This window comes from Carcharodon carcharias, chromosome 26 (assembly GCF_017639515.1).
Source record: "Carcharodon carcharias isolate sCarCar2 chromosome 26, sCarCar2.pri, whole genome shotgun sequence".
Taxonomy (NCBI): Eukaryota; Metazoa; Chordata; class Chondrichthyes; order Lamniformes; family Lamnidae; genus Carcharodon; species Carcharodon carcharias.
Window position 1 is genome coordinate 28,399,006 of NC_054492.1, and position 27,798 is coordinate 28,426,803.

At 43.6% G+C, this 27,798-nt stretch overlaps 1 protein-coding gene across 4 annotated transcripts; it reads right to left on the reverse strand.

Moving 5' to 3' along the window:
* LOC121269950 (calmodulin-like protein 4) lies at nucleotides 1-27,629 on the reverse strand. Of its 4 annotated transcripts, none has more exons than XM_041175119.1 (5): nucleotides 27,613-27,629; nucleotides 15,588-15,618; nucleotides 7,055-7,195; nucleotides 2,476-2,664; nucleotides 1-1,163 (listed from the first exon to the last, which is right to left on the reverse strand). In XM_041175119.1, exons 3-5 carry the CDS (start codon nucleotides 7,119-7,121, stop codon nucleotides 1,066-1,068), a joined length of 354 nt encoding a protein of 117 aa, XP_041031053.1. In that variant the 5' UTR covers nucleotides 7,122-7,195; nucleotides 15,588-15,618; nucleotides 27,613-27,629; the 3' UTR covers nucleotides 1-1,065. The 4 variants fall into 4 exon arrangements, with proteins under 4 accessions (XP_041031053.1, XP_041031054.1, XP_041031052.1 ...); XM_041175120.1 differs by lacking the exon at nucleotides 27,613-27,629 and adding an exon at nucleotides 18,692-18,932; XM_041175118.1 differs by lacking the exon at nucleotides 27,613-27,629 and adding an exon at nucleotides 15,704-15,797.
* Nucleotides 27,630-27,798: the final 169 nt, after the last annotated feature.

Consider the following 27,798-nt stretch of genomic DNA (forward strand, 5'->3'; position numbering starts at 1 on the left):
AAACAAATTGCCTTTATTTTATGGATTAAAAACATTTTAACATATTTCGGGTTGCAACAACACACACAACAAAGTGAGCCTGTTTATAATGTTTTGAACGTGGAATGCAATGGTGATAGTGAGACCAGTACAGACAGTGCCATTGAAGCCAATCTCAGCCAATGCAGAGTCCCATCTCTCTTCCTTTAATCAGCTCCTTAAAACCCACCTCTTTGACCAAGTTTTTGGTCACCAGACCTAAAATTGCTTAGGTGGCTCAGTGTCAATTTTTTTTGATAACCTTCCTGCGGAGCACCTTGTGAAGTTTTACTATGTTAAAGGTGCTCCATAAATACAAGCTGTTACTTTGCTGTAAAAGCCCAACAATCTCTGTCTTGATAGGTGATGGAGCGGACTCTGTAGCAGCATCGAAGATATGAAATAGTATTGAAAAGCCATGTTGTGAGAAGGCCCTTTCATCGTTCACCATGTCAGGAGGACAAGACTTGCACAGATAGCAACCAGTGAAAGGCAAATTTAAGAATAATGTCAAGAAGTTGACCATGGTGAACGTGTAACTACCGGATCCTCATGTGAAACCCATCTATGTGTGACTCCAGATCCACAGCAATGTGGTCGACTCTTAACTGCCCTCTGAAATGGCCTAGCAAGCCACTCAGTTGTCAAGGCAATTCATTACGACCTTCTCAAGGGCAATTATGGGTGGGTAATAAATGTTGGCCTAGCCAGTGATGCCCATATACTGTGAATGAACAAAAAAAATAAGTTCTGCTTCACACACACTATGCTCAACACTTGGAATGGAACCTGGGAAGAGCAGCAGAGAGGAAGAGCCTTGGGGTTATTTAAGAGAGAGTTAGATACTGTGATGGAGACAAAAGAGCAGCTGTTTCAAGGAGGACTAAATGAAGCCTTTCAACTGTATTTATCTTGATGCTTGTGGTGACCACTGTCTGATCTTCAGTTGGGTTGCAGTTGAATCAATGAATGAATAATTTAGGTGGCTTAACATCGGGAGGCTGAGTTGTGGTGTCAGGATTCCCCAATGTATTGTCTGGAAGAAGATCAGTAACCTGCTGCTGGTAGAGTGATGGTCCGGACGAAATCCTCATATTTCACAATGCCATTTGGGGAAATATTTGCTTCCCGCAAGAGGTCATCAACTGTAAGATTGATTTGCACAGTTTAGTATATTTTTTAATTTTAACCTGTTTCTATCGTGTGTGAAATACATATAACCAAGTCCACTCATCACAAAACATTTGTTTTTGTTGATCTATTAAGACCAATAACTTATCTCCCCCACCACCCACCCCTAATTCCTCCTCCTTTCCCAAAGGCATTGACTCTTGTGGGAACATAACAACATGAAAAATAGGAGCAGGAGTAGGCTGCCATGCCCCATTGACCCTGCTCCACCATTCAACACGATCATGGCTGATCATCTGCCTCAACTCCACTTTCCTACCCATTCCCCATTTCCCTTGATTCTTTGAGAGATCAAAGATCTTTCTTTCTTAGCCTTAAATATATTCCACGATGGAGCATCCACAGCCCTCTGAGGTGGAGAGTTCTAAAGATCTACAACCCTCTGAGTGAAGAAATCTCTCCTCACCTCAGTCCTTATCCTTAGTCTGTACCTCACGTTTTAGATTTCCCAGCCAGGAGAAAAAATGTCTCGGTGTCTACCCTGTGAAGCCCCTTCAGAATTTCTTTGTTTCAATGAGATCACCTCTCATTTTTCTAAACACAAGAGAAAATTGACCCAGTTTACTCCACCTCTCATCATAGGACAATCCTCTCATCCCAGCAACCAATCTAGTGAACCTGAATATGGTCTGAAAGGTACTGACTGGTCCTCTGTGTTCTCACCCAAGTGACTATTGTTTCAGGAGTGTGGGAGAAGGAATAGGGACAGGGTAGCAGAAGGCTTCACGTTTTTGTGAAACCATCAACTGGAGATGTGAAGCAACGAGAACATGTCAGCTTTCGTACGGTGGTAACATTCTTATCATTGGGACAGAAAGTCATGGGTTCAAGCCCCACTCAAGAGATTTGAGCACAGAGCCTAGGCTGACACTACATGTAGCACTAATGGAGTGCTACACTGTTGGAAGTTCCAGTCTTGGGGAGGGAAAATAAACATTAAACATCTCCCATCTCTCCTGTTGGCTGAATGTAAAAGATGGCACAGCACAACTGGAAGGAGAGCTGGGGATTTCCCCCCAGTGTTCTGGTCAATACCTATCCCTTAACTGACATCACTAAAGCAGTTTACCTGGTCATTTATTTAATTGCTTGTTTGTGGGAGCTTGCTGTGCACAAATTGGCTGCTGTACTTCCAACATCAGTGACTACACTTCAGTAAGCACACCATTGGCAGTAAAATATGTTTGAAAGATGCTGTTTAAATGCAAATTCTTGTAGAAGATTTTTTTTTAAACAAAAGAGAGAGTTTTCATTGTGGTTCCTCACCTTCCTGGTTGGTTAGTTTCTCGCCGAGTTGGGTCAGTTTGGTCCTCAGTTCAGTCGCTGTTATGAAGCCTCTTTTTTGTTTGTCTGTCATCAACATGGCTTCCAGAATCTCCTTCTGTGGGTCCTCTTGCTGCCTTTGCTGGTGGATGATGGCAAGGAAAGTTGAGAAATCCAATTCTCCACTTCTTTCTGGTTACAAAAAGACACCAGGTCAAAGGTGAGCAGCTTCCTTTCCCCCAGCTCTGTAACTACCTCACCTTTGCTTGCAGCCTTGGTCTGCGTGCATGTGTCTCCAGGTGATATTGCTTGAAATTCTCCTTCTCCTTGGTCGTGCACACATGTTTCAGCCTTGCTTTATGGGAATGAGGAGCAGGATCCATTCCTCCTCCTCCTTCAGGTACCATGCCCCCAAGAGGGCATTGGCGACCATGGACTTCCATTGGATTGGTCCATGATTATACCTGGCAAAGTACTGCAGTGGTTTGCTGATGCCTTCTGCAGTACAGCTGACCAGGAAACTTTCCGCTCTTAGCACCTACCTTCCAGCATTGGAAGGATTTACAGGCTGCTCATCAACACATTTGGCTGTCAAGTCCTGAAGTGGGACTTGAACCCAGAGCTTCTGGTCCAGAGATAGGGACACTACCACTGTACCACAAGACGTCCTGCAGGATCTGCTACTTGGGGGTATTGAGAGCAATTGCAGCATCTCAATTCCTACTCCCTTTGACACTGACTGACACAGCTTCAGAGATTGAGCCTGGGACCCTGTGGTCTTTCTGATGATCTGGAAAACCCCCTTTGCCCTTAATCACTGAATTATCAGATGGGACCATTTTGTACATTTTTAAGCCATCACAGACCTTGCACCATCACTCTGTATGCTTTAATGTTGTATATTCTGTAGTTCTGTTCTCATTCAGTCTCCTCCATAACACCACAGCCTTTGTCAAGGCCAAGCTCCCTGGCACTGGAAACCATTGGCTCTCTCTTCCAATCAGATACTCGCCACCTTTGACCCTAAGTAGTAAGGGCAGGATTTTTCCGCAGGATTTAAGACACCGGTGTTGGGACCAAATGGAGGTTCCAAGCCCGCACTGCCAGGAGCTAGACTGGGGGAGTGGGGTGGGAGGGAGAGGGGTGGCGCTATTTTCACAGTAGTGGTCTTCAAGCTCGCCATCCAATCATAGGCCGGCTGCTCCAGCACCTCGGCAGCCCCTCTGAGGGAGGTGGGCACCTGCTGAGACAGGTAGAAGACAAAAATGGAATTGCCCTCAGAGGGGTAAAAATTAATACTTTGTTAGAGGGGCCAAGTAGTTCTTGCCTCTATATTACAAAAAGGATACAGGGACAAGGAAGAAGATACCCAAAAAGATTTAGTAGGGTGATACCAGAACTTGGAGGTTATAATTATCATGAGAGATTGAACAAGCTCTTTTCTCTGGCAAGTAGAGAGGGGTGACCTAATTGAGGTCTTTAATATTGTTAAGGGTTTTTTTCATTCATTCTTGGGATGTGGGCGTCGCTGACTAGGTCAGCTTTTATTGCCCATCCCTAAATGCCCTTGAGAAGGTGGTGGTGAGCCGCCTTCTTGAACCACGGCAGTCCGCTATAGTGCTGTTGGGGAGGGAGTTCCAGGATTTTGACCCAGTGACAATGAAGGAACGGCGATATATTTCCAAGTCAGGATGGTGAGTGGCTTGGAGAAGAACATTTAGATGGTGGTGTTCCCATGTATCTGCTGCCCATGTCCTTCTAGATGGTAGTGGTCATGAGTTTCGACGATGTTGCCTAAGGAGGCGTGGGCTTCTGCAGTACATCTGCCACTGTGCGTGGGTGTGGAAGGAATGAATATTAGTGGATGGGGTGCCAATCAAGCAGCTTATTTTGTCCTGGATTGTGTTAGGCTGCTTGAGTATTGTTGGAGCTGCACTCATCCAGGCAAGTGGAGAGTATTCTATCAAACTCCTTACTTGTGCCTCATAGATGGTGGACGGGCTTTGGAAGTCACGAGGTGAGTTACTTGCCGCAGGATTCCTGGCCTCTGACCACTGTTGTAGCCAAAGTATTTATATGGCTAGTCTAGTTCAGTTTCTGGTAATGGTATCCCCTAGGATGTTGATAGTGGGGGAATTCAGCGATGGTAATGCCATTGAACGTCAAGAGGAGTCGCGAATGCTGCTGAACATTGTGCAATCGTCAGCGAACATCCCCACTTCTGACTTTATGATGGAAGGAAGGTCATTGATGAAGCAGCTGAAGATGGTTGGGTCTAGAACACTACCCTGAGGAACTCCTGCAGTGATGTTCTGGAACTGAGATGAATGACCTCCAACAACCATAACCATCTTCCTTTCTGCTAGGTATGACTGCAACCAGCAGTGAGTTTTCCCCCTGATTCTCATTGACTCCAGTTTTGCTAGGATTCCTTGATGTCACACTCGGTCAAATGCTGCCTTGATATCAAGGGCAGTCACTCTTACCTCACCTCTGGAGTTCAGCTTCATGTTTGAACCAAGGATGTCATGAGGTCAGGAGCTGAGTGGCCCTGGCGGAAGCCAAACTGAGTGTCAAACTGAGAGCAGGTTATTACTAAGCAAGTGCTGCTTGATAGCACTGTGGGTGATCTCTTCTATCGCTTTACTGATGGGTCGGTAATTGGCCAGGTTGGATTTATCCTGCTTTTTGTGTACAGGACATAGCTGGGCAATTTCCCACATAGCCAGGTAGATGCCAGAGTTGTAGCTGTACTCGAACAGCTTGGCTAGGGGTGTGGCAAGCCCTGGAGCACAAATCTTCAGCACTATTGCTGGAATATTGTCAGGACCCATAGGCTTTGCAGTATCCAGTGCCTTCAGCCGTTTCTTAATATCACGTGGAGTGAACTGAATTGGCTGAAGACTGGCATCTGTGATGCTGGGGACCTCTAGAGGAGGCCAAGATGGATCATCTACTTTACACTTCTGGCTAAAGACTGTTGCAAATACTTCAGCTTTATCTTTTGCACTGATGTGCTGGGCTCCCTCATCATTGAAGGTGGGGATATTTGTGGAGCCTCCTCCTCCTCCAGTGAGTTTTTTAATAGTTCACCACCATTCACAACTGGATGTGGCAGGACTGTAGATCTGATCCGTTGGTTGTGGAATCACCTAGCGCTGTCTTTCACATGCTGTTTCGCACGCAAGTGGTCCTGTGTTGTAGCTTAACACCTCATTTTTAGGGATGCCTGGTGCTGCTTCTGGCATGCCCTCCTGCACTGTTCATTGAACCAGGGTTGATCCCCTGGCTTGGTGGTAATGGTAGAGTGGGGAATATGCCAGGCCATGAGGATACAGATTGTGGTTGTGTACAATTCTGCTGCTGCTGATGGCCCACAGTGCCTCATGGATGCCCAGACTTGAGCTGCTAGATCTGTTCAAAATCTATTCCATTTAGCACGGTGGTAGCACCACACAACACGATGGAGGGTATCCTCAACATGAAGACGGGACTTCATCTCCACAAGGAGTGTGCGGTGGTCACTCCAGCAATACTATCATGGACAGATACATCTGCGGCAGGCCGGTTGATGAGGATGAGGTCAAGTATGTTTTTTCCACTTGTTGGTTCCCTCACCACTTGCCCAAGTCCGAGTCCATGTCTTTTAGGACTCGGCCAGCTCGGTCTCGTTGCTACTGAGCCACTCCTGGGGATGGATATTGAAGTCCCCCACCCAGAGCAAATTCTGCACCCTTGCCACCCTCAGTGCTTCCTCCAAGTGATGTTCAACATGGAGGAGCACTGATTCATCAGCTGAGTGGGGGGGAGCAGTACGTGTTAATCAACAGAAGATTTCCTTTTGCCCATGTTTGACCTGATGCCATGAGACTTCATGTGGTCTGGGGTTGATGTTGAGAGCCCCCCAGGGCAACTCCCATCCAACTGTTTACCACTGTGCCACCACCTTCTGGTGGGACAGGACATACCCAGGGATGTTGATGGTGGTATCTGGGATATTATTTGTAATGATTCCTTGAGGGTGACTATGTCAGGCTGTTGCTTGACTAGTCTATGGGACAGCTCTCCCAATTTTGGCACTAGACCCCAGATGTTAGCAAGGAGGACTTTGCAGGGTCGACATGGCTGAGTTTGCCATTGTCGTATCCGGTGTCTAGGTCGCTATCGGGTGGTCCATCCGGTTTCATTCCTTTTAAACTTTTTAGCGGTTTGATACAATTGTGTGGCTTGCTAGGCCATGAGAGAGTAGATTTAGAAAAGATGTTTCCATTTGTGCGGAGTCCAAAACTAAGGACATCAATGTAAGATAGTCATTAATAAATCCAAAAAGGAGTTTTTTCCCCAGAGAGAGGTTAGAATGGGGAACTCGCTACCACAAGGATTGGTTGAGGTGAATAACGTAGATGCATTTAAGGGGAAGCTGGATAAGTACATGAGGGAGAAAGGAATAGAAGGTTAGGATGATGGGGTTAAGGGAAGAGGGGTGGGAGGAGACTTGGAGGGAGCAACAACAGCAGCATAGATTAGTGGGGCCGAATGGCCTGTTCCTGTGCTGTAACTTTTATGTAACAATTGCATTTACCTATTTTGTGATGTAGCAGGTGTCTCTCCACCTCTCCGGGTGTGGGCATGGTGCCCAGGGATCGCATCACTGTGATCAGGTCCCCAGCATATATCTTGCCTTTGCGAGTCTTGTCATACAGCGAGAAGCACTCTTTGAATTCTGAAGAATGCAGATTGGACATGTCACAACACGTTCTGTCACGTCAGCATAAATTGCTTGGAAATGTCTTCCTATACGCAAGAATCACTGTCATTCTTGTTATAACGGAGCATTTTACAAAGTATGTTTTATTATCCTGCTGCTGAGGTGCATTGTGTTCAATGTGGCCTGCCTTTTTAAAGCTTCAAAGTCAGGTTGCCATACCTCCTGAGGTCATTTAGAGCTTAATCGCTGTAAGTGAGCAAATGTTTGCAGATTGGAAGGTGTATGTAGATTTACAATTGCAGCTCCGGTGAAGCCAAAATTAAATTATTGGCTTTCTTTTCCACTTAATATTTAGTCACTTTGCAATGTGGCTGATTTAAAATGGATATACTGGAGAATTGAGGTCAATGGGTTATAAAGGTGCACTTTAATATCAGGCTAAATCCCCTCTGGTTTGCTCCCCTCCTCAACTGAAGTGTTGTCTCCTGCTAGGTGATGATACTATGCACCCTCAAACAGTCTGGAGACACTGGACAATTCCCACACCTTCTCTCTTGCTAAAATCAGCTAACTCTACACAGACTAGGATCAGATTGGGCACCTCCCTGCATTCATTTTGAATCCCCTTGTGTACTTGGTTGATGAGAGGCCTTTATCTGAGTGTGAAAGATGCCATTCTTACTTTAACCCTAACCTCCATCGATTTCTCAATTCAGACTTGCAGCTGCCTGGGTGGATCAAGTGTAATGTGTTAAATAATAAACTACCTCTGACAGTTATCAAAGAGCTTGGAACAAAGCTGAGCCTGAAACACCTGATATGGGATTGAGCTACAAAGCTGCCCCCTGCTCAACCTAATTAAGTATCTTTGGAATTAACAGTTTCTATTATTCTGTGGGTGCGTCTCTAAGAAATATGATCATTGTATTATGTTCGATCTTTTCATTGTGTGTGTTCTTCCCCTCTTTTTCTCTCAGCTTCTGTCCTGAAGCTGCTGGCTGTTACTGGGGAATTTAGCTCTAAACAGCCTCTGGTACCTTTGCTAATTTACCAATTTTTATGTGGATTGAGGCTTTTGTTGGGATAGTGTTGGTTACAGATTGTGTCCGTTAAGGAAGTCTTCGTATTCTTCAGTATAATAACAGCAAGTGTTTATCAACTACCTGTAACTATATACATATATACAGTAAAAGGTACAGGTAAGGAGCTATCTCCATGTCTAGGTCTTAACACGTCACTGGCCAACACCACACCACACTGACCTTAGGTCTAGGACCATGTGCCCTCTTCCATTGCTGGGTGGGCAGTACTGTACTCAGTCCCGCATTAACCCTGTATATGCCAGACTCATATACTAAGCTTTGGTATTTAGCGGTATCATTGCTGCCTCTATAAACTTCAAATCCTCCTACAGACTGTCCTGGTCAGTGGAGACTGGAACTCTAACTCTGAATTCTGCGTTTTAATTGCTCCACCACTGGCAGTTGTGCCTTCAGCTGCCTGGGCTGTTAGCTCTGGAATTCCCTCCCTAAAACTCTCTGTCTTTCATGTCTTTCCTGTCTCTCCTCCTTTAAGGAGCTCCTTAAAACCTACCTCTTTGGTCAGCTATTCTAATATCTCTTTTTTTGCCTGATCATGCTCTTGTGAAGCACCTTGGGACATTTTATGAGGCTAACGGTGCTACATAAATGCAGGTTGTTGTTGTTATCCCACATTCAGTGACAGGAACACTAGCCAGGATTTTCCGGTCCCGTGTCACTGGCAGGACGGAATATTTGGTTATCCAGCAAAACGTCCACTGACTTTTGGCAGGAATTTCTGGTCCTAATCCCAGCCACTATTTCTCTTTTGGTGTGATTTGTTTCAACGTTTCCACACTCCTGAGATTCAGTGTTATTGTAAATGTACTAAGGGAATATTCTGGCTGTTTTGTTGTGCAGGAGTTTTGATGTGGTTTGGGGATTGTCTAGTCTCCCAAAAGTATGCTGCTCAAGTACATAGTCTCTTCAAACAGAATTATTTATTTGCAGCAAGTATTTGCAATTTGGGACCTCTGCACAAGGTTGGAGCTTTTGCTGTCTTCAAGATCTCACTTACTTCTCAGTCATGTGATCTGACATCATTATTACATCAGCATCATGTAAGCTTCTGATGTTAACCCTTTACTCTATATCTCCCCCTCAAGTCTTTATCCCGATCATGTTTACATCCTCCTACATCTCCCCCAAAGTCTCAGACTTCGCAGGGTTAATCTCTGAGGTGCCTTGAACAATCTCCCTGATCTCATTCTGATCTCCTTTTGAGGTCGAGGATATTCCGTACTCTCCCTTCTATTCTTCCCTTGGGTAGCTGTAGAGCTTGTAGTGAGTCTTTCTTCTTCATTAGGATCTGAGCAGTAAGCCCAAGTACCCATTGGCTTTTTCTCCAAGGATATTAAGGCTCTGCAGTTTCTCCCTGTGATACCCTGGTCTGTCTCAACCTTGTACAATCTTGGCTGTGGAGTTTTTTTTTCAATGATTGTAATCTTCCCCTGTTGGTCGTGAACCCAGACTCTCTCCCTGGGTTTTAGTGCTGCCAACTCATGTGCTCTGTGCCTGTGATTAAAGTTCTGAGCCTGGTTGTTTCTCTGTTCTTCCTCATATTGTTTTACCCTCTCATGGCCATCTGTGGTGCTATTGAGCATTTTATGTCAGAGATGAAAGCTGTGTTCTCAGTCTCCTACCCATTAGTAACTCTGATAGTGAGCCACTATTCTGTAGCAGTGAGGATCGATAACTCAGAGCTGGATGAAGGTCTTTGTTTTTCTTTACTAAATCCTTAATCGTTAGTACTCCTCTCTCAGCCTCTCCATTCGCTTGAAGATAGGTGAACTGGTTAGATGAATGAAGCCATATTCATTTGTGAAATTTTGGAATTGCTCATTTGCAAGTTGCACCCCGTTGTCTGACACTACAATGTCTGGAATGCCATGCATTCTCTTGAGGGATTGAATGATGGCTGCTACCATGTAACCATGCAATCGGTTTACTTCAATCCCTCATGAATAATATTCAATAACGACAAGGAAAGTTTTCCCCTTAAAGTCAAATAAGCCCATTCTCAGGTGCTCCCAGGACCTTGATGGAAAATAAGATGGTAATAGTGTTTTTTTATTTTGTTCCTGGCTGTTTACGGCACAAGTAATATAATACTACAGTTAAAAATAATTTCTTCTATAGAGCAGGTAATACCTGGCCACCAGATTGATTGTTGTGCCCTTGCACGACACTTTGTAATCCCAAAATGTCCATGGTGAAGTCTTTGAAGAATGTGAAGCCAATGGGCTCACATTATGACTAATCTCTTGTTGAAGACCAGGTAAAAGCATGGATTCATTAATCGACAATCTCTTGTCATCCTTGACAGTGAGGTGCTTGTGCTGTTCAAAATACTGGCATAGTATTGGATTACTGGGGATGTAGCCTGATCATCCTTCCAGACAATATTCTTGGATTTGAAGACATTCTTCATCCTGTTCCTGGACTTGATTTATTTCCTGCAACTTCCTTGCGGTAGCTGGTAAATGCTGGGTGATTAAGGACGCATATACTTCAGCGTCCTTGATGAAGTCTAAATTCCCTTGTTCAGTTCCTCCTTTTGGTATTTGTGACAGTGTGTCAGCTGCTGTTTGACATTTTCCTTTCATATACTCTGAGATGGAGTCGTACCTCATCAATCTTAATCTGAACCACTGGATTCTGGGCGGAATCCTTGCAAATTCTTTCATGTTCAGGATGACTAGTGGCTTATGGTCTGTTTCAATTTTGAAACATAATCCCATAACATTGCCTGAAAATTTTTCACACACCCATGTTGCTGCCAAAGCTTTTTTTCTATCATATCGTATTGTTGTTATGTTTCTGTCAGTGACCTCGAGGCATGATAGACTGGTCTACACTTGCCATCTTTTTGCACTTGAAATAAAACTGTCCATCGATCTGTAGATGATGCATCCGTTGCTACTATGGTCGGTAATTCTGGATTGTAATGTCCAAAGATTTCAGAACATATTAAAAGTTGTTTAACCTTTCAAAAACACCACTGTGGACTGTGTCTCAAAAGATGTCTCAAGGGCTTGTTGACCTCTTCTAAATTTGGTAGGAACCTTCCTACTTGGTTCACCATCCCTCGGAAACTTTGAAGATCAGTTATGTTCCTGGGTTATTTTATAACTTTCATTTTTTGCAGATGAACAGTGATTCCCGTGGCTTGAACTGTGATCTAGAAACTTAATCATGGGCTTAGCAAACTCATGTTTTCATTCGGTGTTAGGCTGCACCCTGTAAGGCTTTCAGGACTGCTCTGACCCCGCAATCAAGCTCCTCTCTCATGCATCCATGTATGAGTATATAGTCCATTCGGCATTTACCACCTTCCATGCCTTCTAAAGTGTTGGTCATCATTCTCTGAAAACTTTCTGGAGAGGACACAGTTCCAAAGGGCAATTTATTGAAACAATAATGACCAAAGGATGATACAAATGTGGTCGGCAATCTGGAGTCTTTGTGCAGAGGCGACTGCTAAAATAAGCTATTTGCATCCAATTTAGTAAATAAAGTGCTCTTGGCAAGTTTTGCTAGACTTGCGTCCACTGAGGCCATTGGCTGGATCTCATATTCCACTGCTCTGTTTAGCTGAGTGAAACCCACGCAGATTCTTATACAGCCATTTGGTGTTGGGACCTTAAACATACCTGAACACCATTTTGTTGGCATGGTGACCAGTGAGCTAAGCCCTTGGCTGCTGCATCTTTTCTATTTCGATCAAGAGTTAGCAGGGGACCTTTCTCAGGGTGAAGAGACAAATTGGTTTAGCATCACCTCACCGGGTGATGTGGTACCTGGTCTTTAATTTTCCCGGCCCTATAAGCAATTTTGGGAATTTGTTTTGGAATGTGGTGTAGTAATTTTCATCTGTAACTTCCTCCACCTTGCAGATTAATTTCAGTTTTAGGCAGGCCTTTCTGCTTGGAAGAGCACTCTTGATTTTTGAATGACATTGAGAGGTTCGAAGATTTTTTGATCATATTTTTCAGCTTTGCCATGAATTGGCCTTCCACTTTTAGTGTAGTCACCTCAGGATTTTGTAATTTAATAGATGTGAGTTACAATGTAATCCGTTTGAGCCATTTTACTTCACCTGATAAAATAGAAGCCCCTGCTCCTGTGTCTAATTTTAAACTCTGTGGGATGTCCATCCATTTCGAGTCTAACACACCAATACTTGTTTTCAGTGTCATTTATCTCCCCTCAGAAGGTTAATTCTTGCTCCCCCCACCACTGGATATTCTTCTCATTTGCGAAGCTTGTTCCCACCACACCAGAGATATATTAAAATGACACTTGGTGTGATTTTCCCCTTTTTGGCAGGCTTAGGCTTTGGTGTGCTTTCCATTTTATGGCTAATGAATTGAATGTTCTTGCTCAATCTTCTCCACAGGACCTTCCCCATGAATGAGCACCCAACTCTGTTTTATAAGCTCTGCTTATCTTGCAATCTGCACTGCTTTCACCAGCTTTAAATCCTCCCTTGTCTGTAAGAGATCTGAGAATGTTTCGTCCCTACAACTATCCTGTTGCAAATCAGCCCGTCTTTTAAAATTCCATAAGCACAGTTCCCTGCCAGCCTGTAGAGATTGTCGATTCATGAATCCATGCTTTTTTCTGGTTTTTGTTTTCTTCTGTTAAATTTAGTCCTCTTAATTATGATGGACACTGAAATAAGAGTTGAAAGCTTGCATGACTTCTTCATAAGAAGCTGAAGTCTCATCAACCCCATGCCTTGCTACCACATTATCAGCAATAGTTCCTACAGCATAAAATAGGGCACTGACCTGGTACTTCTGGTCTTTTTTATGTAAGCCTAAAGCAGTTCTGTACCGTGTGACCCTTTTTCTCCAGTTATGCCACTTCTGGTCCTGCTGTGGGCCATCCACACTCTGAAATGGTTCTGGGAATGGTAGTGTGGATTCCATGCTTTTGCTGAGCTCTGGAACTGTTGCTGCATTTGATCCTGTTTCTCCACTGTTGCTTGCTGCTTTGGCCTGTGCCCGTTGCTGTCTGCTCCCCAGGTCTGTGTTACAGCTTGCCTTTGCTGCTCCCATAATGTTCCAGCACCTTGGTGAGCCTTGGAATGTTTTCTTTTGTCCTTCCTTCAAGGTTCTCCTTCTTTGCCAGCTCTATAGCTTATTTCACTGTGCTGGTTCTTGTACTCTGTGCCACAACCGGTCCCTGGGTGAGGTTCCCCCAGCTTGTTATGATCCTGGACAAGGTTCCCCCAAATTGTTATACACCCTGGGAGGAAGGATGAACTGGCTCCCCTTCTTTATTCAACCCCCCCTGGTTGGTCCCAACAAGGTTAATTTAAAAAGGATCCCTTTCCTCATGGATACCTTTTCCCAGTCCAAAAGTATTTATGTTTTAATAAGAGCCAAGTTAACCAGGCTTTCTTCGGCTAAAGAAAGAGTTAGTTGATTAGTTACTAAACACAAGGTAAATTAATTAAAATGCAACACACATAAACAGATTAGAAATGAGAAATGAGTCCAAAAAACAAAAGTTAAAAAAGATATATGAATTAGTCTCTGGTTTGTCCATGAGGAGTAGATGGTAAAACATTGTAGCCATTAAGTTGAGTGGTTCCAGTGGAGCTGACTTTGGTAGTTGAACAGTTGGTTTTGAGATTCTTGGTTCTGCAAGTTAGCTGAAAGGAGTTGTCCTGTTTCCTTTGCAACTGTGGCTTTGATGACTTGTGACTTGCCTCCAGCAATCAGAGAGGGAGATTGTTTTACCTGCAAGTGCAGGGGTGCCTAGTTGATGTTCTTCAGCTGTGATCTTCACAGCGCACACTTGCACACCAGGCCTGGAAATCAAAACTAGCATACAGAGACCAGGGTTGCATTTGGCTTTTAACCCCTTTTCTTGTGTATTCCTGGAAGGGAAAAAAACGAACATGTCTTTCGCCCAGAACTGCTTTCTTTCAACTCACATCATGTCCATAGTCTTGGATATAACTCACAGGAGATGGTTTCTGCTAAGATGGTAATCAGCCTCCATTATCTCCGCAACTACAGGAGATTACAGTTCAGTTTTTTGCCTTGCATCTTTTCCTTTGAAGTGTCTGTCTGAAGTATGCTGCGACACCTTTTTAGGTGTGACATTCTGTTACCTGGACTAGTTGGTCAAGTGTAATCCACATAGGAATTTTCCAGCAAGTGGTTACTTTACAGTCTCAGCCAGCTTTTGCTTGTATGTCCTTTTTAAAAAAAAACATTTGTTTCACTTAAAAGGTCAATATGTCTGTAAGTAATTCGGGCCTATGATCCATGGTCATGACAACCGCCACCATGTTTTGATGTGTAGTAGGGACTTAGATAGGCTTTGGGGGTTGTTCAGTCTCCCAGAAGTATGCTGCTCCTGTCCATTGTATTTACACATTTGGGCCTCCACACGAGGTGAGGGCTTCTGATCACTTCAAGATCTTGCTTACTACTCAGTCATGCGATCTGACATCATTATTACATCAGCATCATTTGTGCTTCTGATGTTAACCCTTTACATGGCTAGGAGGGCTGAACTGTTATTATGCTCCTGTCCTGATTTTCACTGAGATATCATCCTGTGCACAACAGCTTTCAGTTAGTGCCTCAGCAGAGCAACCATGAGAAAGACTGAGGGTGGAATCTTCCCGGTCCTGCGGAGATGGGTTTAGAGGCCGGGCCAGGAGCAAATTTAGAAAGTCAGCTGTCAGCTCGGCTCCCCAACGTGTGCCCTCCGCTGAGCGCTATTGCTGGAGGCAGGGTCAAAGCGGCATTAGGAATGGATTGGGCAGCAAAGGACAAATAGTCAAGACCTTAATTGAAGGGATAGGGCAGGAAAGCGGAGCTGAGGCAAAAGATCGGCCAAGGTCTTATTGAGGGGCAAAATGGCTGACTCCTGCTCCTCTGTAAGCTTTAATCATTAACCAGTGGAGTCAAGCTATGCTCTGGACAAACAAACTGGATTTTAACCCAGATGTACACCTAATAAATGAGGTTTATTGTTCTATTGGTTTTGTTTGCCAGGTACCTTTCAGGTAATGAAACGCTCCCAAGGCACATTGTAGCAATAGACATTGAGAAGGAGGTAGGGAAGAAGTCAGGGGAGGTGGCTGAAGGCACCAAAATGAAACAGTTTTGTAAGGGGAGGGATATAACATGGCGGAGGAGTTTGAAGAGAGAGTTCAAGAGAGCAGGGCCGTGGTGACGGAAGGTTCTGGTATGGAGGAAGGAGTGAAGGGAGGTGGCCCACTCTCTACAGTAGTTTACATGGTGGGGACTCCAAGAAATAAATAAACAAATATACTTGTCGTGTATAGGGGTTGTACTCACCATGGATTTCATCTTGCGTGAGAAATTTTGCCTGTAATTGGAACAAGAGAAAATTATTGCATAGTGGTTTCCACAAAGAATTACTTTGAAAGCACTGAGATTCTCCTGTTTTTTACCATGTTTTTTTTCTGCTATCTCCCTGTTTTCTTCTTTCTTTACTAACGTATTTGACTCTCTTGTTGCGATCCAGAACTGCTCGACTTACCCTCCATCTATCTGATTATAGTCTAAAGTCCACCAATCCACAATGAATAATGCTCGGTGGATGCAATAAATACCCTGGTCACTATGGTTACAGGATCAGGCTTCCCACAGGGTCAGATTCCAGCTACCAGCTGTTAAGCCATCTGACATACACACACAAACAAACACGTACTCACTCAGAGGAAGACAAAGAGACCCACATGGAAAGAATCTGAGGACGACAAAGACACTCCCTCACACACACACACACACACACACACACAAACAGGCACACACACAAACAGACAAACACACACACACTCACACAAACAGATTTACACACACACACAAACAAACAGACAGACACACAGACAAACACACACACACAAACAGATTCACACACACACACACAGACGCACACACAAACAGACAAACACACACACTCACACAAACAGATTCGCACACACAAACACAACAGACCCGCACTCACACATACACAGACGCACACACAAACAGATGCGCACACAAACAGATGCACACGCACATACACACATGCATTGCGCGCACACACACACAAACACGCATACACACAAACAGACACTCTCAGAGGAAGACAAAGAGACCCATACATAAACAGAGAGAGAATCCAAGGAAGACAAAGACACCCGCTCACACACACACAAACAGATGCGCGGACACACACATACACACCCCCACTACCCACACAAGCACGCACACACACACCCCCACTACACACACACCACCCACATATACCCCCCCCCACACACCTACACTACCCACTCTCTCACACACACACATATGCACACAGGTAGACAAAGAGACACACAACAGACACACACAGAGGAAGGCACACATGCACACACAGATACACACATAGAGGAAGACACAGACATACATAAACACACACATAGCAGCATGTACCTTATAGTTTGACTGTGGTTGAGGTCCGAGTCACTCATCTTGTATCTGGCTTTTTCTCTTTTAATATTTAGTCATCTTTTTCTCCAGTTTCTCCCCTCCTCTCCTGAACCCTGACCTTTGCTGCTGCAGCTCCACATGCACCTCATCCAAACAACTATACCTCGAGCTTTCTGCTTGGGCTGTTCTTGGACTGGGTGGATTGTAGAGAAATACGCTTTAAAAAAAAGTTTGCTTGAAAGCCCATTAGTCACAGGCAACCAATGTTGCAATGAGGTAATTTAATTTGTAAAGGGTCAGAGAGCAGGTAATTTTGATCATAGGACAATTAATTGCACAGGTTTAAAAAAAATTTAATTAAAAACTATTTCTAACTCCTTTGGCTAGCAAAGGGAAAAGAAAGAAAGACTTGCATTTATATATCACCTTTCACAACCTCAGGACATCCAAAAGTACTTTACAGGCAATGGTGCACTTTTAAAGTTGTAGTCACAGTTGTAATGTAGGAAATGTGACAGCCAGTTTGTGCATAGCAAGCTCTCATAAACAGCAAAGTGATAAAGAACAAATAATTTCTTTTAGTCATGTTGAGTGAAGATAAATATTGGTCAAGACACCAGGAGAGCTCTCCTGCTGTTCTTTGAATACTGCCATGGGAGCTTTCCTGTTCTCCTGGGGCCTTGGTTTAATATCTCATCTAAATGACAGCATCTCCAACAGTGCAGTGCTCCCTCAGTTCTGCACAGTAAGTGTCAGCCTGGATTATGTGCTCAAGTCTTTGAAGTTGAACACAAGAACTGCTGACCTGCTAGAAGCTCCTGGCCAAGCAGTGCTGAGGCCTGTTGTACTCAATCACCAACACCCACCCCCTACCAATTTCCCAGGTTCCCAGCAAAGACTGGGGTGTGAACTATCAAAAGGGCCCCGGACCCAAGGAAATTGGCCCAGATTGGCCAGAGGGATGGGTATATTTTTGTGGAAACTCAGCCTCACCTGGAATTCTGCAGAAGTGGAAAAGCCAGACTATTCAACTGTGGAATGAGCATCACAACCCAACCCAAACTTGTTTGTGGCCCCAACATTCCGATGTGGACAATGTCACAACAGCGGATTACTATGCCGAATTACTTACCGGCATGTTGAACTTTTTAAGGGAGACATTTTTTTTATTTAAAAGACATAAAAGCATAGACCTTGAGCAAAAGATGGCTGTGAATGTAAAGTAACCACTTACTGGAAAATTCCTATGTGGATTATACCTGACTGACTAGTCCCAAGAGAACACGGAATGTCGCACCTAAAAAGGTGTCAAGATCTACTTCAGACAGAGGCACTTGAAAGGAGGAGCTGAAATGCAAAAGACTGAACTTTAATCTCCTGTGGTTGCGAAGACAATGGAGACAGATTGCCGCATCTCAGCAGACATCTAAAAGCATCTCCTATCTTAGAATGTGGAAATGGTCTGAGTTGAAAGAAAATGGACTCTGAGCGAAAAGACGTTTGTTTTTTTCCCATCCAGGAATACACAAGGAAATAGGTTAAAAAGCTAGCTGCAGACCTTATCTGTACGTGCTAGTGTCTGAGTGTGCTAGTGTGCTGTGACTGCAAAAGAAGGTCAACTAGGCACCCCTGCAACTGGCAGGCAAAGGCTCTTTCTATCGCTCTCTGTTGCTGGAGGCAAGTCAGCAAAGTTACAATCAAAAAGGAAATAGGACAGCTTCTCCAGCCAACCTGCAGAACCAAGTTCTCCAAACCAACTGCTAAACTGCCAAAGTCAGCTCTACTGGAATCACCCAACTTAACACAGGAAGACAAAGACACACACAACAGACACACACAGAGGAAGGCACACACACACAGATACACACACAGACGAAGACACAGACATTCATAAACACACACGCACACACAGATACACACACAGAGGAAGGCACAGACATTCATAAACACACACGCACACACACAGAGCAGCACATACTCACCTATAGTTTGAGTGTGGTTGAGGTCCGAGTCACTCATCTTGTATCTGGCTTTTTCTCTTTTGATGTTTAGTCAACTAGGCACCCCTGCAGCTTTCAGGCAAAGGCTCTTTCTATCGCTTTCTGTTGCTGGAGGCAAGTCAGCAAAGCCACAATCAAAAAGGAAATAGGACCGCTTCTCCAGCCAACCTGCAGAACCAAGTTCTCCAAACCAACTGCTAAACTGCCATCTACCCCTCATGGACAAGCCCAAGACTGATTTGTATATCTTTTAAAACTTTTAATTGGACTCAACTTCTCATTTCTGATCTGTGCAATTCTGTGTCATGTTTTTATTATTTTTTCTCAGGTTTTTAGTAACCAATAAGCTTATTCTTTCTTTGACTCAAGAAAGCTTAGTTAAATTGGCTCCTTCTAAAACATAAATACATTTGGACTGGGAAAAGGTATCCATGAGGGAAGGGTCCTTTTTAAGTTAACCTTGTTGTGACCAACTAAAGGGTTTGAGTAAAGATGGGGAGCCAGCTCATTCCTCCTCACCTGGGAGCATAACAAAATTGGGGTCCCATTTGGGAAGTTAACAAATTGGGGGACCTCACCCAGGGGTCCGGTCATAATAATGAGCTATCTGTGGCCCCTTTGTAGTAGTATGAGAATGAACACTGGCTATATGACTCTTGCCTGGTGGTTGGGTGTGAAGTGGGGCAGGGGGCGGGGGTTGAGTTCTGTTGCCATTCTAGATAGTGGCACCATGGAATCCACCCCATTCACACCCAGTTCCAGGGCATTCAAGTAAATAACTGGGTGGTTCCTTAACATATATTGATTTTCATTAGTGGTTGTTGGATTTTCCCTGGCATGAAGAGAACTGCACACACACACGCAACACTGTCTGCAAACAGCTTCAAAAGTTCCTGCTCTTACTGAGCAGACTTCAGGAGGCACTAGAATTCATCTGTGCTACTCCAGAGGTGGGCGCTTCTCAACCTTATAGCACCAGGGCCAGGGTATCCAGCAGCACCATAGGTTAATGCTCCAATCCTCCCTCTGGAAACCTTTCTTCACCCAAACTTCTGCTCCTATATATCTTCACCCTGAGTCCTGATTGCTCATCATCTCTGTGCTCACTGATCTACATTAACTCCTGGTCTGCCAGTGCCTCAATTTTAAATTTCTCCTCCTCATGTTCAAATCCCTACATGGCTTTGCTCCTCTTCCTATCTCTGTAAACTCCTACTGCACGGCAACTCTCTAAGATCTCTGCATTCCATCATTCTTACCTCTTGTGTGCCCAGCATTCCCTTTGCCCTACCATTGGCAGCCTTGCCTTCTGTCATGTAGGCTTTTAGCTCTGGAATTCTCTCCCTACACCTCTCCACTTTCTGTCCTCTTTTAAGACCCTCCTTAAAAGCTGTCTATTTGATGAAGTGTGGTCATCAGTCCTAATATCTCCTTCTTTGGCTTGGTGTCAATTTTTGCCTGATTACACCACAGTGCTGCACTTTTAAATATTTTATTACATTACAGGTGCTATATTAAAGCAAGTTATTGTTTGTGTTGTAGTAATGGTAATGGCAGTCTTTAGTCTTTGTTTGTTAAGCAGGAAAGTATGATTCCATTCAAATTCATGACTACTAAACATTTGAACTGAGAATGACCTTACAGCCCTGGTGACAATCATCTACTTAATGAGGTTACATTATTAAAGTTTTGGCATTGCTTGCTGGCTCCTAAGTCTCAGAGAGGTGCAAGTCGTGGAAGAACAAGAGTTAGCTTTGCAAAACAAAAACGCCTTTTTACTTGGCAAATCTGTCGAATGAGGGAATTAGCCACTGCTGGATGGCACAGAATCAAAAGCATGCTTCTAATGAAAGATTTTGCTTGGAAAATAGCAATGATATATGATGGTGGTGTGTTATAGTTCACTCAGTGAGTCCAGCTTGCTGTGGCACCAGGCACTTACCTGTATATTGTAGTCTGGAGCTATGGATAGTGATGATAGAGGCTCCAACTTTTTTTCATCACATGACTGACTCCCGCTATTAATGTCTGCCATTGGCATGTGTTGGATGGATTTGCAGGTTGATACAATTAATCTGCATTATAAGCACACCTTCCATGGCCATCAACCCTTGGGTGGGATTTGAACCCAGAACTTGGCTCAGACATGGGGATGCTACCCACTGCACCACAAGATCTGACAATTATATATAACTACAGCAAACCTATTGATTAAGATAACAAAGTTAATGAATTATTTTGATCTTGCTAACCCAATAGAGAAAGAGCTTGTTCATTAAGGATCCAGTTCATTAGCTGAAGCTATTGTAAAAGTCTAAATTTAATTAGATTCTCCTTATGTGAAGATGTGTGTTATTTACAGCACAGGGACAGACCTTGTGGCCCTGCAGCTCCATCCTGGGTTTATACTCTTCCCACTCTACTACATCTCACCTTATCAGCATACCCTTCTAATGAGTTTGTTCTGGATTCCTGACAGCTGATACAGCTGGTAGCTATATTTTAACTTTCCATTTCGTCATACTCTGCTGAAGTGTTTGGATTGTCATGTATTTGGGTTGAGAGGAATGTTTAAAAGGTAGTAGTTAGTAATGAACAGTTGGATTTATAAAGGTTTGACCAGGCTGAAATACAGAGCTCAGAATTGTAATCTGCTTGGGTTCCCAGCCAACAGGTCGGATTGTTAATATTATCTTTTAAGTACTATTGCATACATTCTGTGTTTGAGGAATGGATAGAACATCTAATCATAAATAAAAGCTGTTCTCTAATGCCTTAAAATTCCCAACCTCCTGTTTAAATCTTTCCATGGCCTTCCCCTCCCTCTCTCCTCTAGGTTCTGCAAACTATACATTCCTCTGACTCCAACCCCTTGCATATCCACCTTCCTTTGCCTCATTATTGGAGGCTGTGTCTTTAGCCAACTAGCTCCCAATCTCTGGAATTCCTTCCACAAAAGTCAGCTCTTTGGCTAAGTCTCCAGTCATCTTTTCTAAAGTCTCCTTCTTTGGCTCAGCGCATGCTTTTCTGCCCTTCTTTCTCCTTGGTGAAATATTGTGGGATGTTGTCCTGCATTAATGGTGCTGTATTACAGACAGGAACACCATTACCTGCAAGTTCCCCTCTAAGTCATTCACCATCCTGACTTGGAACTATATCGCTATTCCTTCCCTGTCGCTGGATCAAAATCCTGAGGTTCCCTCTCTAACAGCACTGTGCATATTCTTTCACTACATGGACTGCAGTAATTCAAGAAGATGGCTCACCATCGCCTTCACAAGGGCAATTAGGGATGGGCAATAAATGCTGGCCTAGCCAATGATGCCCACACCCTGTTAATAAATGGAAAAAAATACAAGTTGTTGATTAATCAGAAATTGGGAGGAGCTGAATAAACTGCTGCAGAAATCTTCTTGCCTTTGTACAGGTACGATAAGAACGTAAGAAATAGAAGCAGGAGTAGGCCATTCAGCACCTTGAGCCTGCTCCGCCATTCAAAAGATTGTAGCTGATCATTTGTGGCTCTAACTCCACTTTCATGCCTGCCCCCCATACCTTTGACTCCTTTGTAGATCAAAAATCTAAATCAGCCTTGAATATATTCAGTGGCCTAGCCTCCGCTGCTTGCTGGGTTAGTGAATCCTAAAGATTAACCACTCTCCTCATCTCCGTCTTAATGTGAAACCCCTAATTTTGAAAGTGTCAGATCTTTTCCCCTGGTACTGCGTTGGCCAATATTTATCTGAAACCTGTCAATGCATGTGTGAAATTCCTCTGGTATTTAAACAATGATGCTTAAAAAAGGAAACAGTTCCCCTATCATTAGTAACATTGTAGGACATAAATTCAAGGCACTTGAATTGAAAATCTTACCAGTACATGGGTCAGGTTTATTTGCAAATTTATGTCTGAGGTTTACAGAATGGGAAGGCTGCAGATGCTATCTCTGAACAATCTTGTAAATTGAAGAATACGAAAATGGGTCATGTTTTATTTTAATACAAGAGGATGAGGCCTGAGGTAAATCAATGTTTATTTTCCTCTTTTCTATAATCTATTTAAGAGTTTATTCTATCAAAGAAAGAGAGCTTAACTCAGCAAATGACTTGCCTGTGTAAAGCTATGAATACTGAGATGCTTTCATAATTGTTTCTGACACTAATGAAATGGGTTGCATTTTGTGACTTTGATTTAAATCAAATCCCCCATTTTAATCCGTGCCCCTGAGTGATTTAATCCCTTTATCGTTCCAGGGACATCTTGTGTTTTTTCTCTTTACCTTTTTTCCAGTTTTCTCCTTTCTCCCCTGAAGGCAATGACTCTTGTTGGAACCCACTTCCCCTGACACACCCCCAGTATCTCACATAAAAACTCAAGAGTCAGTTTAGGCGGGGGCTCTTCAACCATGACAGGAGAACACACTTACAGCCGTACCCAATCCAGTCCTTGTCCAAAATGAATAGACTTGCATTTATTTTGACCACAGGAAGTCTCAAAGCGTTTTACACCAATGTTACCTTTGAAGTGTAGTCACTGTTGTAATGTTGGAAATGCAGCATTTAATTTGTGTTCAACAAGTTCCCACAAGCAGCCATATGATAATTGTCAGATATCTGTTTTTGTGGTGTTGATTGAGGGATAACTATTGGCTAGGACACTCGGAATAACCTCCTCTATTCTTCTTCCAAATAGTGCAATGGGATCTTTTACATTCATCCTGGGAGGGCAGACAGGACCTCAGTTTAAGGCCTTTCTGAAACATAGCGCACCCTGAGTACTACTGGAGTATCAGCCTTGATTTTTCTCAAATCCTGGAACAAGACTTTAACCCAAAAAATTGCAACTCTGAGGTGAGAGTGCTAGCAACTGCCTGGTACACCGCCACCTGGAAGTTCCCCTCCAAGCCACTCACCATTCTTCACTGTCACTGGGTCAAAATCCTGGAACTCCCTCCCTAACAGCACTGTGGTTGTACATACACCACATGGACTGCAGTAATTCAAGAAGGCAGCTCACCATCAACTTCTCAAGGGCAATTAGGGATAGGCAATAAATGCTGGCCTAGTGATGCCACATCCTGGGAATAAAAAAATCTGAGCCACAGATGTCAGTTTGCGCCTTGCAGAGTTGCAAACAGGGTTCAATAGAAATAATTCAGGAGTAGTAGCTAATTTGTATTCCCATTCTTTAGGTTATGTCCATCTTTCCTGCAATGCATATTTCAATTACTCGCGTAAGCTTTCTATTCCTATCACAATGCTGAATCAGCCCTAATCCAATTCACAAATCACACCCTCTGTGACTATAATGCACTTTCTGTCCTTACCTTCCCAACCTCTCTTTCTTCAGCTTTTAACATTGTCAACAGCACCAAAACCTCTCCTTTGTTGTCCATTGTAGTGGGTCTGCCCTCACTTGGTTCCACTGGTAACTATCCAATTGTAGCCAGATATTCTCTTTCAGGGGGTTGTCATCCCATCTGCTTGTCTCTGGAGTCCCCAAAGCTCTGTTGTTGGCCTCTTGCTCATTCTTATCCAGTCCTGGATGGGCCACAATTTTCTCCAGTTAAACATTGAGAAGAATGAAACCATAATCTTTTCAGCCTCTGTCCCCTCAACACCATTTTCACCCCCCTCTTAGCCACAGCCTCAAATTGAACCAACCTGTTTGCAACACTGACACCACTTTTGACTGCTGAGCTGCCAACCTTCTTATTTATTCCTCCTTGGGACATGGGCATCATTTGTTGCTCACCCCTAGTTGCCCTTGGACTGTAGTGGCTTACTAGACCATTTCAGAGTCAACCGCATTACTGTGGGTTGGAAGTCACATGTATACCAGATCAAATAGGACACAGATTTTAGAGAACCAGATATGATGGGTTTTAATGATTGTTTCATAGTCACCATTTCTGAGACTAGCTTTCAATTCCAGATTTGTTAATTAAATTCAAATTCCACAAGCTGCCATGGTGGGATTTGAACCCATGTCCCCCATAGTATCAGCCCGGCTCACTGGATCACTAGGTGACAAAACCACTGGGCCACCATCTCTCCCCATTTCCTCTCTATCACCAATTCTGTCTACTTCTACCTGTCTAATATTGCTTGCCTCCAACCCTGCCTCAGCCTCATCTGTGGCTGAAATCTTCACCTCTGCTTTTCCCACATCCAACCTTGGCTCTTCCAGTGTACCTGCCTGGCCTCCCACTTGCTAGCCTCCATAAACCCCTGCTCATCCAAAACTCTGCTTCCTGTAACCTACCCTGTCTTGGTCATCCATCAACACTATCCTCGCTGATCTACATTGGCTCCTGTTCTCCCTGCGCCTCAAATTTAAAATTCCCATCATAGTAATTAAGTTCATTCATAGCCTCACACCCACTCCCAACGCCATCTGTGTAACCTCCTTTATCTCTACAATTCCCCTGGTTCCCTGCATTTTGCTGATTTTGGCCTTTTGTGACTCCAAATCCCGTTGCCCCCACCATTGGCAGCTATGCCTTCAGCCGACTAAGCCCTAGGCTCTGGGTCAAAAGTCTGTGTTCTTGTCCCACATCAGTGTTGCAAGATGTGCCATCCAGACAACTCAGTAATCAGACAAAGCACAGAACTCTTGGATTCCGGTGCTATTTGAGCCAGTAGCAGTATGATATCATTAAGTGACCAAAAGGTAGCGCCTGTCACGTGACATCATCACTGAGAGACAAAGTGCGACTGACCACATTCCCACAGCGATCAGAGGCTGCTGTCAGTAACATCTCCACGCTGGGATATGTTTGTTGAGTACAATGGAATGAGAGAATGAACTGGTAACTGGGAAGCTGAATGCCAGAGGATTGTTCTGGGTATTAAATAGAAACTGTCTGTCAAGCCTGATGGGAGTTTCTCGATAATGTGGACAGCCTTAAATATTGAGAGGTAAACTTACCCCAGTTATAGTCTCAAGATGCAATCGAATGAAACTGAAAGGGCAGAAGAATTTCATAACAGTCCTGAACAGGACAGAGAAATACCTAGTGCTTGTGAGAATCATGGAATTCAAGGGTAAACATAGGAGGAAACTTGATTGAGTATGAGCCTGCGGATATTTTAATAATGCAAAGAAAGAACAAACTTTCATTTCTATAGCCCCTATCATGACCTCAGGATGTCCCAAAGCATTTTACAGCAAATGAACTACTTTTTGAAGTGTAGTCACGGTTATACTGTAGGAAATGGAGCAGCTAATTTACACACTGCAATAACAGCAATGTGATAGTGACCAGATTGCATTTTTAGTGATGTTGATTGAGTGATAAATATTGGCGAGGACACTGGGGAGAACTTTTAGAGGAGATGGTGGCGTGGTGGTGATGTCATTATTAATCTATACGAATGTACGAATTAGGAGCAGAAGTAGGCCAGTCGGCCCCTCGAGCCTGCTCCGCCTTTCAATAAGATCATGGCTGACCTGATTGTAACCTCAACCCCACATTCCTGCCTACCCCTGATAACCTTTCACCCCCTTGTTAGTCAAGAATCTATCTAGCTCTGCCTTAAAAATATTCAAACACTCTGCTTCCACTGCCTTTTATTGAAGAGAATTCCAAAGAATCACAATCGTCTGAGAGAAAAAATTTCTCTTCATCTCTGTCTTAATTGAGCGGCCCCTTATTTTTAAACAGCAATCCCTAGTTCTAGATTCTCCCACAAGAGGAAACACTGTCTCCACATCCACTCTCTCAAGATCCTTCAGGATCTTATAAGTTTCAATTTAAGTCACCTCTTACTTTTCTAAATTCCAGTGGATACGAGCCTAACCTGTCCAGCCTTTCCTCATAAGACAACCCACCCATTCCTGGTATTAGTCTAGGCCCAGTCTAATGCTCTGGGGAACTGGGTTTGAATCTCACTGCAGCAGCTGATGGGATTTGAATTTGATTAATAAATCTGGAGTATAAAGCTAGCCTCAACAATGGTGACCATGAAACTTTCACTGATTGTCGTAAAAACCCATTTGGTTCACTAGTGTCCTTTAAGGAAGGAAATCTGCCGTCCTTACCTGGTCTGGCCTACATGTGATTCCAGACGGACAGGAATATGGCTGACTTTTATCTGCCCTCTGAAATGGCCTAGCAAGCCACTCAGTTCAAGGGAAACTAGGGATGGGCAACAAATGCTGGCCTTGCCAGTAAAGACCACATCCCATGAAAGAATACTCTTTCATCCCTACTCTTCTTTGAACAGTGCCATGGGACTGTGCCCTTCCCAATGATATTGTGCAATCTTTAACAGACAAACAGCAGGCTTCAGGCCAGTTATATGGATTGTCTGTGCTCAACGCAAATAAACACTGCAGGTGCCAAGCAACATATCAGTCCTGTATATCTTCACACTCTTCTCATGCAAATGTCCATAAATTTTGATCTGTTCATTTTCTCTTGCTTAATTTTCTCCCTTTCCCCCTTCCAACTTCTCCTTTCTTGTCTCGAAGTCGTTGGCTTTCTGCAACCTCTTATGGCACCACAACTTTCCTCTGAATGGTCTTGGAGCATGACACTGCTTGGGATAGTATCTCTTAAGAAAAAGTGAGTGATACAGCAGGGGAGTGTTGCATGGAACAGAAATAGAATAAAAAAGTGAGACATGAAGGACTGGAAAGATGCGCTGGCCCTCTTAATTCAATTACCAGTGATTAAAATTAATAATCTTTTGACAAACCACCATTGTATCAATACTGTAACATTGACTTGTAAAGGCCGTTTGCTTAAGGTACCCTCCATTGCTATTTATAGAACTTTGTCTCCATACATGTCACATTCCATGGCAGCATTAGTTGCATTCTATTGGAAACTCCTCAAATAATCTCAAAAGTATTGAAATACAATTGAAAGAAAGAATAAATCTGCATTTATGCAGTACCTTTCATGACCTCAGGATGTCCCATAGAGCTTTACAGTCAACTCAGTATCTTTAAAAACACAGCAGGTCTGACAGCATCAGCGGAGAGGAACACAGTTAACGTTTTGAGTCCGTATGACTCTTCAACAGAACTAAGGAAAAATAGAAAAGAGGTGAAATATAAGCTTATTCTTCCTTAGTTCTGTT